At 28.8% G+C, this 15,011-nt stretch overlaps 2 protein-coding genes across 5 annotated transcripts in view; both read right to left on the bottom strand.

The window, feature by feature from the left end:
* Nep2 (M13 family metallopeptidase neprilysin 2) overlaps positions 1-7,172 on the bottom strand; it is a 117,267-nt gene extending 110,095 nt beyond the window's left edge. For all 4 annotated transcript variants that reach the window (XM_075289501.1, XM_075289503.1, XM_075289502.1 and 1 more), the window contains exons 1-2: positions 7,114-7,172; positions 6,629-6,758 (exon numbers count right to left, since the gene is read on the bottom strand). In XM_075289501.1, coding sequence (XP_075145616.1) covers positions 6,629-6,645 — 17 coding nt within the window. In that variant the 5' untranslated portion in view covers positions 6,646-6,758; positions 7,114-7,172. The remainder of the gene's footprint in view (positions 1-6,628; positions 6,759-7,113) is intronic.
* A 5,951-nt stretch (positions 7,173-13,123) lies between these two features.
* Positions 13,124-14,576, bottom strand: LOC142220392 (cystathionine gamma-lyase-like). The gene has a single exon (XM_075289499.1). It carries the CDS (start codon positions 14,481-14,483, stop codon positions 13,299-13,301), a length of 1,185 nt encoding a protein of 394 aa, XP_075145614.1. The 5' UTR covers positions 14,484-14,576; the 3' UTR covers positions 13,124-13,298.
* Between the last annotated feature and the right edge of the window lie 435 nt (positions 14,577-15,011).

The following is a 15,011-nucleotide window of genomic DNA, read 5'->3' as shown; positions in this document are numbered from 1 at the left end:
CAAATTTCCTATAGAAATAAAATTTTGACAAAGTTATCTAAGGAAATGAAAATTTCTATGGAAATAAAATTTTGACCAAATTTCCTATAGAAATAAAATTTTGACCAAATTTCCTATAGAAATAAAATTTTGACAAAAATTTCTATAGAAATAAAATTTTGACAAAATTTTCTATAGAAATAAAATTTTGACAATATTTTCTATAGAAATAAAATTTTGACAAAATTTTCTATAGAAATAAAATTTTGACAAAATTTTCTATAGTAATAAAATTTTAACAAAATTTTCTATAGAAATGAAATTTTGTCAAATTTTCTAATGTGATTTCATTTGTGAGAAAAAATTGCATCCATAACTTACGGACAAGCAATCTTAGTACATACCACAATATTTTTGTCAGTGTAATATTCATATTTAAATTAATAATTGTAGTTGTTTCATTATTGTATAACAAAAACAAAAAAAAAACTTGTAGACAAAATTCTACGTCAGCAACGAAGGGTCATCCCAAGGGGGTTCACCATAAGTCATAAAATTTTAATTGAGATCACTAAAATAAAGATTTAAATTTTTGTCAAAAAATTTAATAGCAAAAACCAAATGATCTCAAATATTAATTCATCAAACACGAGTCTTTAATAGTAGTGAAATTTCTTCTGGAAAAAAAATATAATACAAAATATTGAGCAGATGTTTCGCATGAATAAAAGTCGGCGGTGGGATACTCTAAGTCAATTGCTTTTAATCAAAAATCACTGGCTTAGAGCATCATTGGTTGGCTTGGTTGGTCTTTTATATTTGTGGTCAAGTCTGGTTTGTACTGGTTGTCACAGTATTTGCTGCGGTTTGGGCTCTTCACTTCTGTTTTAATTTCGTGGGTGGATCATTAATTTAGCTTCCAGCTTTGTAGTTTAAAACAATTAAACAGTATTTCATTTCTTTATTAATTATTATATAGAGGGAAGTCTTGCTTTCGCCGACAGAGACTTTGGGAATGGACTTTGAATCACAGTAAGAAATCTTCTTGCTTTTCAATTGGCAAATATACAAATATTAAGTGATTCAATGTAAACATTGTTATTAAACAAATGATATCATGGTGTTAAACCTGTATTGTTAGATTTTAATCCTGTCTGAAGAAATCACATGATTTCAATAAATATTGCATTGGAGTCAATGAATGCAGCCAAGTTTTACGTTTAGCCCATTTCTACACTAACTCGTTTACTCACTCTTTAAAGCGATTTTTATCCACTTTTGAAATTTATTTCAATAATTTCCTTCCTTAAACTTCATGGCCAATAAGCTCGAATAAATATTTTAATAATATGTTATTTGAAATATATTTTGAAAAGGGTATGTTCAGTAAGAAATTGGTCAAAGTAAAGTGGTTCACAGCAACTGATTTGTTTTTGAGAAAAATTTATGTTTTGGGCTTTTATTTTAGTATTTTGGGCTTTTATTTAGCTTGTTTTAAAATGCTTTATGTGTTGTTAAAACCTTTTTGCATTGCTTTTTTTAACAATTTATTTTATTAATTCGATATTTATTTTGAATGTAGTGTGTTCAGTTGAAGAATATTGGAATTTATGTGTATTTAGGCCTACCTGAGAAAACTTGCGTTTTGAAACATCTTTTTAGTATAAATAAAATGTCATGTTTTAATATATTTATTAAAGCTATATTCCTATACATATGTTCGTCATTCGACTTTGCAAAACTTTTCACCCGTTCATAACACTTTGAGATCTTTTTGTTTCACTTTCGCCACAATAACAAAAAATCAAAATTTATCCAAAATTCAAATGTATGCAAATTTTGCTCAAAGGAATCTTTATATACCAGTGTCGACATAGCTATAAGCATTTTTGTCTATTAGAAAAAAAATACCAAAAATTTCACATGTAGTACTTTGAAAATAGTATGTTCAGTGGGAGCACATTTAACTGTGAACACTTGGCACTCTGAAATTGTTGAATGTTTTGCTTATCCTATACTCATATACACTCTTTTTCTCATAATTTTTTTTTTTTTTTGCATAAATATTTCAACGTTCACATCGCTTTGAGGAGAGGACGGGAGAGAAAACATTGTTTTATAATTATTTTCAAAACTCGACACTGTTATAAGCGGGTTTTCTTTTAATTTATTTCTAAAATATGTTTTTCAATAATTCGGCATCTATTTTGAAATGAGTATGTTCAGTGGGAGAATAATTAAAATTAAGCAAGCTCAAAATCGGACTCTGTCTCTGCATAATTGTGTTGTGGGCTATGTTTTTAGTATGAGGAAAATGATTTGTTTTAAAAAGCTTATAAAGGAGAAACATTTGAATTTCCAAAAAAAAAAGATGCGTGGTGTGAACACCGTTTCAATCTCTAAATGCACAAGATCACCGATTCCTCAGAAAAAATATATAAATGCAAAATGGTTAAAAAAGAACATCTGCATACAACATTTTTTTTTTCAAACCAAAAATTATGTGTTTGTTTTTTTTTTTTTTTTTGAAAAAAGTGGTTGTATCTTAAAAAATTTAGTAAGCATTAAACTAAGGGCGTTTTCGATTCGCAAAAAATATGTTGCCTTGGTGTTACACTACTTTTTCCCTAATTGACATTTCGCCCAAATGATAGTGTAATTCTAAAGTTATTGTTAATTTATAATATTGTGAGGTATAAAGGATCCAAAATCTATGACAGTGTTCTTGATATGTTGCAATCAATTTCGAGAATGTTGCACCTTTTTTCCCAATCGAAATCGCCATAACTTTTAATTAACAAATAAACATTTGATTTTAGTAGAGAGTAGAGAGCAGAGAAAAGAGATAGTTTAACATTACACAATTTTTTACCAACATTACCTTCAACTCTACTAAATATTATTTAACTTCAAAATTTTAGTTTCTGTAATTTTTTATACCCTGCGCCACACTGTGGAACAGGGTATTATAAGTTAGTGCATATGTTTGTAACACCCAGAAGGAGGCGAGATAGACACATAGTGTCTTTGGCAATAATGCTCAGGGTGGGTCCCTGAGTCGATATAACCATGTCCGTCTGTCCGTCAGTCCGTCCGTCCGTCCATCCGTCTGTCTGTGAACACATTTTTGTTATCAAAGTCTAGGTCGCAATTTAAGTCCAATCGCCTTCAAATTTGGCACATGTTACTAATTTGGGTCAGAATAGAACCCTATTGATTTTGGAAGAAATCGGTTCAGATTTAGATATAGCTCCCATATATATCTTTCGCCCGATATGCACTAATATGGACCCAGCAGCCAGAGTTTTTATACTGATTTGCTTGAAATTTTGTACAAACATAACACTTAGTCGTGTAGTCAAGTGTGCAAAATTTGATTGAAATCGGTTCAGATTTAGATATAGCTCCCATATATATCTTTCTCCCGATATGGACTAATATGGTCCTAAAAGCCAGAGTTTTGGCCCAATTTGGTTGAAATTTTGCACAGGGAGTAGATTTAGCATTGTAGCTATGGGTGCCAAATTTGGTTGAAATCGATTCAGATTTAGATATAGCTCCCATATATATATTTCGCCCGATATGCACTTATATGGCCCCAGAAGCCAGAGTTTTGGCCCAATTTGGCCAAAATTTAGATCTACAAAGTGGTGCAGGGTATAATATAGTAGGCACCGCCGGACTTTAGACTTTCCTTTTTTACTAAAATTCCACCCTAGTGCATTAGCCAACTTAAATTTTGAACCTATAGATTTTGTAAAAGTCTATCAAATTCTGTCCAAATCGAGTGATATTTAAATGTATGTATTTGGGACAAACCTTTATATATAGCACCAAACACATTTGACGGATGTGATATGGTATCGAAAATTTAGATCTACAAAGTGGTGCAGGGTATAATATAGTCGGCCCCGACCGACCTTAGACTTTCCTTACTTGTTTTTGTTAATTTGATTTTCAATTTTGACTTTGACTCAGAAGTACTACAAACTTTATTTCATAGAATTCGGTTAAAATTTTAAAATGTATGAATTTAAAAAATTTTTTTGAAAATTTTACTTCTATAGCAAATTTTGTCAAAATTTTATTTCTATAGAAAATTTTGTCAACATTTTATTTCTATAGAAAATTTTAACAAAATTTTATTTCTATAGCAAATTTTGTCAAAATTTTATTTCTATAGAAAATTTTGTCAAAATTTTATTTCTACAGAAAATTAAGATGTATGAATTTAAAAAATCTTTTTGAAAATTTTACTTCTATAGCAAACTTTGTCAAAATTTTATTTCTATAGCAAATTTTGTCAAAATTTTATTTCTATAGGAAATTTTGTCAACATTTTATTTCTACATAAAATTTTGTCAACATTTTTTTTTTCTACATAAAATTTTGTCAACATTTTATTTCTATCGAAAATTTTGACAAAATTTTATTTCTATAGCAAATTTTGTCAAAATTTTATTTCTATAGAAAATTTTTCAAAATTTTATTTCTACAGAAAATTTTGTCAAAATTCTATTTCTACAGAAAATTTTGTCAAAATTTTATTTCTATAGAAAATTTTGTCAAAATTTTATTTCTATAGAAATTTTTCAAAATTTTTTTTCTATAGAAAAATGTTGTCAAAATTTTATTTCTATAGAAAATTTTGTCAAAATTTTATATCTATAGAAAATTTTGTCAAAATTTTATTTCTATAGAAAATTTTGTCAAAATTTTATTTCTACAGAAAATTTTGTCAAAATTTTATTTCCATAGAAAATTTTGTCAAAATTTTATTTCTACAGAAAATTTTGTCTAAATTCTATTTCTACAGAAAATTTTGTCAAAATTTTATTTCCATAGAAAATTTTGTCAAAATTTTATTTCTATAGAAAATTTTGTCAAAATTTTATTTCTATAGAAAATTTTGTCAAAATTTTATTCCTACAGAAAATTTTGTCAAAATTTTATTTCTATAGAAAATTTTGTCAAAATTTTATTTCTATAGTAAATTTTGTCAAAATTTTATTTCCATTGTAAATTTTGTTAAAATTTTATTTCTATAGAAAATTTTGTCAAAATTTTATTTCTATAGAAAATTTTGTCAAAATTTTGTTTCTATAGAAAATTTTGTTTCTATAGAAAATTTTGTCCAAATTTTATTTCTATAGAAAATTTTGTCAACATTTTATTTCTATAGAAAATTTTGTCAAAATTTTATTTCTATAGAATATGTTGTCTTTACCGCTTGCGGAAGCTGGTGAGCCCTCGAATTCTTGAATACTAGTAAATTATTCACTTCTAGATTTTTTAGGTTAAATCGCGCACAGAAATCTATGGATGTTTGGTTGCTGTATAACGGCGCGAGTCTTCTCCTGTGATGGAAACACCAAATATTTTCTTAAAAGGTTCAATGTAGTCCCGCGTCCGTTTTTTATATGAAATGTTTGAATGCCACGAAAGCGCAATCGAACCGGCTTGTACATCTTACCAAATTCAAATTAGTCAAATTTGTTAGGAACTTCTGGCCTATCTGCCTAACAAAGATTTGGTAAGAATTGAGGTGGGAAACTGCTTGCCAAGAGCATTTAATCCATACCGCATGCTTGGAAATAATAATTTGTCATGTTCGAACGGTTTCGATTACCATATATCAGATTTTCATGAGTCCTACCAAGTAACAAAAATAATTTGTATTTATTTCTCTCTGGACCAAGCGCATTGTCCCAGCAAAATAAATTTGGAAGTTCTTCTAAAGGCACAACTTCAAAAGCACTTCCAAAAATGTCCTCCCAAAGATGTTCTTTATTTTCACCACACAGGAATTCAATTTTTTATAACGCGATTTTTCATATTTTTAATGGGTAATATTACATTTTTTGTTTCAAATGGGTTAAAAATTAATAAAATAATACAAATTATTTAAATTTTGTCGAATAAATGCTAAATTCATTAATATCATTAAAAATCATAAAAAAATTATAATTTTTTTTATTTAGAAAAATAATACAAAATTTTTTAATTCACATCTATAACACAGATTTGGGATCACACCTAAATAAGTGATAAAATTCAGTGCAACTGCTGTTGAAATGATGGACATCCGTCCTATGACAAGTCCCTATTAAATTCATTGCTTATGCGCCAATTTTTCACCACTTCCGTATCCAAAAAGCTCACTTTCTCTAATTTTTTGGCGATGCTTTTTTTCTGGGGAGTTAGAAGGGGATTATAAACAAAAAAACCGCCACTATTCCAAAATTTCTCATCTTTTTTGTTGGCTAAGAACTTTTCGGACCACCTTCGTATAATCGTCTCTCCACGACAGTGGCTCTTTCTTACTCTTTTTTTGCTTTTAATCACACTTGATTATCCAAACTTACATGAATATTGTAATAAAATCAAGTTCATTAAATACTGAGTAGCGACCTCCAAAATTAGGGTCGTCATTAAGAAATTCAGCAAAATATATATATAAAAAAGAATAAACGGATTGCATAAGATGTTAAATACAAATAAACAAAAATATTTACTTATATTTTTTGTTTTTAATATTCCAATATTTGGATAAGTTCCTTTAATTTTGTAATTTCATAAAAAAAAAAACTTTATTATTTATAAATTATTTTTCTTAAAAATAATCATTAATAACTCCATTCAAACTTACTTGATAACGGTCTGCATTATGCGACTTTTAATAATCTGCTAGATTTAAAATGTGATTCCTTTCGCTGGTATTAGGAGCACTTTGGTATATTGGTGTTTTCAATAATGATTTTTCTTTTTTTTTTGATTTTCTTTAAAAAAGAAGACACAAATAAATAATTAAAAAATAAAAAAAACACAAAGAAATTATAATAAAAAACACACAAAAACTTATTAATTTAATTTATAAAAATTTCTTGATTTGTTTCTTTAAGTTTTATATATTAAAAAATATATAATTCGTTTTCCAAATCCACAATTAATGCTTTCCCATAATTCACCAAAAATTGTTTAATTTCTTTCGTTCTAGTCCACTGACTCTGAATTCGATTTTCAAAATCCATTAACAACCGTTATTTAAGCTAACACACCCGCACACAACAATCTTGTTGTTATTATTGTTACTATTTTACTACTATTTTGTTTTTTTTTTTCTTTTAGATTTACCGTTGTATTTCGGTTTAGTTTGGCATGCGTTGCGTTTTCATTCGTGTATTGCTGGCGATTAACGATCGAAAACTGAAGTTAAAATGTTAACGAAACATTGTTTTTATATGGGAATCGTAACAAGTCAAACCAACTAACAAAAGCAGCACCAAAAGCAGTGCAGCGACAGCGACGTAACTCTTGATTACCTACCAAAACAAAATGCCCACACTCACGCAACAAGCATCAGCCTAGGTCGTCGCCAACGTAAACATTTACGTTAACTAAATAGTCTCATATACACGCCGCAATGAGAATGGTGAAAAACAAACATGCCATTAGAAACCATTGTTGCGGATATTTGAATACAGATAACCCAAAAGGCCCTCACACTTGCTGAAATAACAAAGAAAAGGGAATACAAATAAAAAAACTTACCGGTAATTTCTTGTTTTATTCTCCCACCTATTGAAGGATGCTATGAGAACAGTGGCAGCGCTGTTAACAACGACGCTACGTTGCCAATACTGTATATCTTTAGGAATGCAAATACTTAAGCACACTTGGCAACCCTATTAACCGGAAATAGTTTGAATGCACACACATAAAATTTTGTTGCCTACTTTTAGGCAAAAGAAAACCAAGCTACCAGGGATGGAAAACGCTATCTTTAAGAAAGTACAAAAAAGCTATTTTGTTTTTGAGCGAAAAAGTACTTTTCACTAAATTTCAAACGAAATTCCCTTGAAAGATTATTGTCAAGAGCTCTTTTAGACTGAATTTTAAAGAAAATAAAATTTTGTTTGTCAACTCCGCTTCCGAAGACTACAGTAGTATTGTAATCACTGTTGCCTCAGTTGTACTCCATGGTACTTAATAAATTTTCTGCAGATAAATAAAAATACATTTTTGGCAAAATTTTCTAAAGAAATAAAATTTTGACAGAATATTCTATAGAAATAAAATTTTCTGCTATGACAATAAAAGTTTGACAAAAATTTCTATAGAAATAAAATTTTGACAAAATTTTCTACGGAAATAAAATTTGGCAAAATTTTCTATATAAATAAAATTTTGACAGAATATTCGATATAAATAAAATATTGACAAAATTTTCAATAGAAATAAAGTTTTGACAAAATTTTCAATAGAAATAAAATTTTAACAAAATTTTCAATAGAAATAAAATTTTGACAAAATTTTCTATAGAAATAAAATTTTAACAAAATTTTCTATAGAAATAAAACTTTGACAAAATTTTCTATAGAAAAAAAATTTGGACAAAATATTCTATAGAAATAAAATTTTGACAGAATATTCTTTAGAAACAAAAGTTTGACAAAATTTTCTACAGAAATAATATTTGGCAAAATTTTCTACATAAAAAAAAATTTTGACAGAATATTCTATATAAATAAAATTTTGACAAAAATTTCAATAGAAATAAAGTTTTGACAAAATTTTCAATATAAATAAAATTTTGACAAAATTTTCAATAGAAATAAAATTTTGACAAAGTTTTCTATAGAAATAAAATTTTAACAAAATTTTCTATTGAAATAAAACTTTGACAACATTTTCAATATAAATAAAACTTTGACAAATTTTTCTATAGAAATAAAAAATTTGACATAATATTCTATAGAAATAAAATTTTGATAAAATTTTCTATAGAAATAAAATTTTGATAAATTTGTCTATAGAAATAAAATATTCTATAGAAATAAAATTTTGATAAAATTTTATATAGATATAAAATTTTGATAAAATTTTATATAGAAATAAAAGTTTGACAAAATTTTCAATAGAAATAAAATTTTAATAAAATTTTCTATAGAAATAAAATTTTGACAAAATTTCTATAGAAATGAAATTTTTGCAAAATTTTCTATATAAATAAAAATTTGACAAAATTTACTATAGAAATAAAAATTTGACAAAATATTCTATAGAAATAAAACTTTGACAAAATTTTCTATAGAAATAAAAGTTTGACAAAATTTTCAATAGAAATAAAATTTTCTATAGAAATAAAATTTTGACAAAATTTTCTATAGAAATGAAATTTTTGCAAAATTTTCTATATAAATAAAAATTTGACAAAATTTACTATAGAAATAAAAATTTGACAAAATATTCTATAGAAATAAAACGTTGACAAAATTTTCTATAGAAATAAAAGTTTGACAAAATTTTCTATAGAAATAAAAGTTTGACAAAATTTTCTATAGAAATAAAATTTTAACAAAATTTTCTATAGAAATAAAATTTTGACAAATTTTTCAATAGAAATAAAATGTTGACAAAATATTGTATAGAAATAAAATTTTGACAAAATGTTCTATAGAAATAAATTTTTAACAAAATTTTCTAAAGAAAAAAAATTTTTACAAAATTTTCTAAAGAAATAAAATTTTGACAAAATTTTCTATAAAAATAAAATTTTGACAAAATTTTCTATAGAAATAAAATTTTGACAAAATTTTCTATAGAAATAAAATTTTGACAAAATTTTCTATAGAAACAACATTTTGACAAAATGTTCTATAGAAATAATATTTTGACAAAATTTTCAATAGAAATAAAATTTTGACAAAATATTCTATAGAAATAAAATTTTGACAAAATGTTCTATAGAAATAAATGTTTAACAAAAGTTTCTAAAGAAATAAAATTTTTACAAAATTTTCTAAAGAAATAAAATTTTGACAAAATTTTCTATAAAAATAAAATTTTGACAAAATTTTCTATAGAAATAAAATTTTGACAAAAATGGACTGAATAGTCTAAGTGAGCCTGATACAACGGGCTGCCACCTAACCTAAACTTTCAATCACTGAAAGCTACTTAACGCTTCTTACACTGAAAAAAAAATGAATGAAATTTTAGACAAACAATTTTTCCAATTATCAATTTCTATTTTATTTAGACTTACACACCGCTGAATGCCACATCTTATTTCGGGTTTTCACATGATAGAGTGTATTTTCCTCTATCTTATTATCGTAAGTTCAACATCACATTTTCTAACGTTTTTATCATATCAATTGATGATAGGTCATTCCGCTTTAAGAGTAAATAACCTGAATCATTTTTTTTAGAAAGTTGATAGACCAGTAACACCATATCAGAATGGTATTTGAGGTTCTTACTCATTAATGAATTTACCAAAATAAATATATATGTTCAATTGCAAAAACGTAAATAAATTATTTATTTTTTTGTGGAATATTATCAATTGATTAATTCCTTAAAAAAATATTTTGTTGAAGGTCATTACCTGGATTACTGGATCACATTTACATATTAACAAATGTATGCAAGTATAACACACGTGATTTACTCCTTTATGTTGTCGCACAATATCAATTTGGTAACAAACACTTTTTATGATCTCTTTTTCAACTTCTGGACGTTACTCAAATGTCATTGACTTTCTTTTGCGGAATATTCAATTATATACCGAATTTCCTTGTTTCCATTGATGTTGTTTTTGTGTATTGTGGCATATAATAAACCAAACCAAAAAGATGTCAGATTCTTGCTTTGGATCTAATTATTTATTCTAGCCACGAAACATGGATAATTTGTTTTCATGATCTTATTCATACGACGTCGATTACGATGAACAGTAGTAGTATTTCAGTGGAAAACAGTTAAAATGATATATTGATACCATTTTAACCTTTATTGAGAAGTAAACAAATAATTGAAATTATTGTTTGTTTATTTTTAACTGAAGGTAAGGATTTAGGTATGACTATTCAACCTGTGGCAATGAGTTATTCATTGTGTATTAAACTCATTAAATTCCTTATGTACATATTCAAAAAGTTGTCTGTCAATCGGAATCTATTTGTTTTTTCTCGGAAAACTCCTAAAAAATCAAAATACCTGGATCAAGATTGTGCCTGTAAGAAACAATATAAACCAATATTTTCGGTATTTGCTAAGAGAATTTTCTTCAGGATGCTGTTATCGTCTTTTTAAGCCCGGAATGAATAGCGTAAATTTCGTTTGCGTGCAAATAACACAGTTTTATCATGTATATCTTATGGGAGTACAATCGATAACAACGCCTCACGGAATTTTGCTTAGGAAATAAATAGCAAAACATTTCTTATGGATAGCGGAAATTACCGCTAGAGGTGAATACCGGCCTTTTAGAATGAAAGTACCAATTGTTTACATGTTCTCCCATTTCTTTCCTATATGGTAAAACTGCGTTAGTGGCTTGCAATAGGAATTTTGCCTTGCTGCATAGTTCTGACGAAGTTCTTGGGAAGATTCTTCTTGCATGCCAATGACACAGCATGTATCACATCGAAGCGATTATTTGCAGACCTCTTAAAACTTTTACACACACAATGATTTAATAAATTAAAGTTTTGCTGCCATGAGTTGTCAAAATCTCTCCAAAATATGTTTTTGACAACCCTGTTATTAACAAAAATTTTCATTAGAGGTGCGTACCAGCTTACGAAATTGAACGCTACCGAAAATTTCGTTAGCATAAATAACAATGCATTTCTTATGGGAACGAAATTTTTCGCTAGAGGTGCATACTAGAAGTGTGCACGTGAGTAATAGTTTACTAACGCACACTCACGACTGAAAAATCATACTCACGCACGATATTTTTGGTAGGACTCACGCTCACGCACACTCACGCACGGAAACGTCGTGACTCACGAAAAATACCGTGACTCACGAAAAATATCGTGACTCACGAACAATTTTATGATTAATTTACCTTACCGAAGTGTCTTAAAACATGAACATTATTAAAATCGAGAGTATTATTAAACTCTTAACATCCCAAATGTCACTAAAATTGTAATTGAATTTAACTCTTAAGCGTTTTATGTTGGTGAGCAGGAATATTTTCGTGAGTGTAATTCGTTACTTACGCACACTCACGAAGATATTATTTTCGTGACACACGCTCACGCACGACATTTTGGTTTGTTAATCACGCACACTCACGCTGTTGTCATGAGCGTGACTCACGCACGAATCACGAAAATTTTCGTGAGGCACGACAATTTCAAGTCACGTGCACACCTCTAGTGCATACCGGCCTTTAAGGCCGGTATGCACCTCTAGCGAAAAATTTCATTCCCATAAGAAATGCATTGCTATTTATGCTAACGAAATTTTCGGTAGCGTTCAATTTCGTAAGCTGGTACGCACCTCTAATGAAAATAACAGGGTTGTCGAAAAACATATTTTGGCAGCAAATATTTAATTTATTACAATCATTGTGTGCGTAAAAGTTTTAAAAGGTCTGTAAATAATAAACAATTTATTTGAGGAATATTTGGAACATATATTAACAATTTTTAAAAGCGATTAGCTGGTTTAAAATTTGTGTACACAGCCCTGTTTTTTTGTTGTATACTTAAATAAATTTTTGCTACCGAAAATTTCGCTAGAGGTGCATACCGGCCTTTAAGCTCTACTCCAATGATTGTGTTTAATTATTCGTATGGAAACAGAGTTGTAAACAAATTTAGCATTTTCAAACACTTTACATAAATATGTCGCATTGCAACACTTACTTTCCAAACGGCGCCTAACTAAATGACAGTAGATTTATATACTCTACACCACAGGACTCCTAACCAAGCAATGTCAATCGTTTTGTAATGCACTAAAATATTGGAAATATTGGTCCATTTGTGTTATGAAAGCTTATTTTTAAAACATCAGCAAAATTGGCTACCCTTTTAATAAAGTTAAGTATGTACCTTTAAGCCCACTATGCAGTTTTGTCACGCATTTCTTATGGGTGCAAAATGTAAACAATCAATAATACCGTAAAAAATGTGAACAATCGATAACAACGGCTCATGGAATTTTCGTTAGCAAATATGACAATGCACTTCTTATGTGTAGCGGAAAGTGCATAACGGCCTTTAGAAATTATAAAGATGGATACCGGTTTAAAATCGGCTTAGGATTTCTCTGTTAATATCATAATTTGTTACTCTTTCCGCTGCCTATATCGAACATTAAAAGCAAAAACAAATTGAAATATCAAAGGTTTTTTATTTGTTCATTTAACCAATTTTTTGCTGCTACGAAACAAACAAGACAAAAGTCCTTGTTGTTCCTTCCCTGTATCCTATGTACATCCTGTTTCAATTTTTTTTTACAAATAAATGTATGAAGAATAATACAAACAAAAACTTTATATAAATGCTTTAAACAGATTGAGCTTTTTTCAAAGCTTCAGAAATATCAGCAATCAAATCGTCTACATCCTCCAGGCCAACTGATAGACGAATCAAAGAATCAGTAATTCCTAACTTTTTCCTATCTTCTGCTGGTACAGAGGCATGTGTCATTATAGATGGTAGCTCCGCAAGGCTTTCATATCCTCCTAAGCTTTCAGCTAAAGCAAAAATTTTGAGATTTTTCAAAAATACACTCGAGTTTTCCAGATTTCCTTTAATGTAAAACGAGAATACGCCACTGTAACCATAAGTCTGTTTTAAGGCGATTTCATGTTGAGGATGTGAGGGAAGGGCCGGATGCAAAACCTTTTCGACATAAGGATGAGACTCCAAGAATTTAGCCACAGCAACAGAATTTTTAAAATGTTGCTCCATACGCAAGGCCAGAGTTTTCAGTGACCGATTAACTTGATAACAATCAAATGGTGATGGCACTATTCCAGCAGCATTTTGTAAGAATTTCAATCGATTGTAGAGAACTTCAGAATTCATGGTAACACCTCCCATAACAACATCAGTATGACCATTCATGTACTTCGTTAAAGAGTAGCATACTAAGTCTGCTCCCAATTCCAGTGGTCTTTGGAAATATGACGTCAAAAAGGTATTATCTACAGCAAATATAATGTCACCAGACTTGTGGACAATTTCACCCAATAGCTGAATATCTGCTACTTTCATCATGGGATTTGTGGGAGTTTCAACCCAAACTAATTTTGTGTTGGGTTTAATGGCGGCTTTAAACTCTTCAATATTAGTAGGGTCAACGAAGGTTGCCTCTATACCAAATCGAGTAATTACTTGTCTTATTAAACGATTAGTACCACCATAGACATCGTCACCAAGAACAACATGATCACCACTGGAAAGCATCGTTAAAACAGCAGTTGTGGCTCCCAAACCAGACGAAAATGTGAGTCCGTATTTGGCATTATCTAGAGAAGCCAAACATTGTTCCAAAACATGACGTGTTGGATTTCCACTTCGCGAGTATTCAAATCCCCTGTGTTGTCCGGGGCCATCTTGTTTGTAGGTCGTACTCAATGAAATCGGTGGAATCACAGATAAACTATTCCACTGTTCTGGATCCTGTCCAACATGGATGGCCTTTGTTGCAAAACCGGCCGGTTGTTGTTTAAAGCCGCCACTCATCTCGAAAATAAATAAAACTGAAGCAGGTGGTATGGCCCACGAGGCGAAGATGAATCTGTCGAACTAAGATATTGGTTAGATCTAAAAAAAAGATATCAAATCAAATACATATTGGGCAAAGATCATTTAGGGAAAGATAACATCTAGCTCTCTTTTAGTGAGATAGAATATTTAAAGGTTGTATTTGGGATTACCATTAGCGTAGCTAGACAATTTTCCTAGGGGGGGCTATAGCCCCCCTAGCTAAAAAATTATAGACTGAACTTATAGGTTCAATTATTGTTTAATTTCATAAAAAAGAATACAAAAATAGACATAAAAATAATATATAATAAAGGAACTAAAAGTAGTTCCACACTTTTCCCAGCAAAAAATTGGAATTTGTTTTAAAGGCACAACCTTAAAAGCACTTCCAAAAATGTCCGCACAAAGAAGTTAATTATATTAACTACACAGGAAGTTTTTTACTTCAGTTTTTTCATATTTTAATGCGTAATTTTTGTTTTCTTTTTTCAAATAGTTTAAAAA

Source organism: Haematobia irritans, chromosome 1 (assembly GCF_050003625.1).
Source record: "Haematobia irritans isolate KBUSLIRL chromosome 1, ASM5000362v1, whole genome shotgun sequence".
NCBI classification, from domain to species: Eukaryota; Metazoa; Arthropoda; class Insecta; order Diptera; family Muscidae; genus Haematobia; species Haematobia irritans.
This window is presented reverse-complemented; position numbering and strand designations above follow the sequence as displayed.

Bases quoted from the DNA above. Each gene is read 5' to 3' on its own strand.
- LOC142220392 (XM_075289499.1), bottom strand. From the start codon at position 14,483: ATGAGTGGCGGCTTTAAACAACAACCGGCCGGTTTTGCAACAAAGGCC.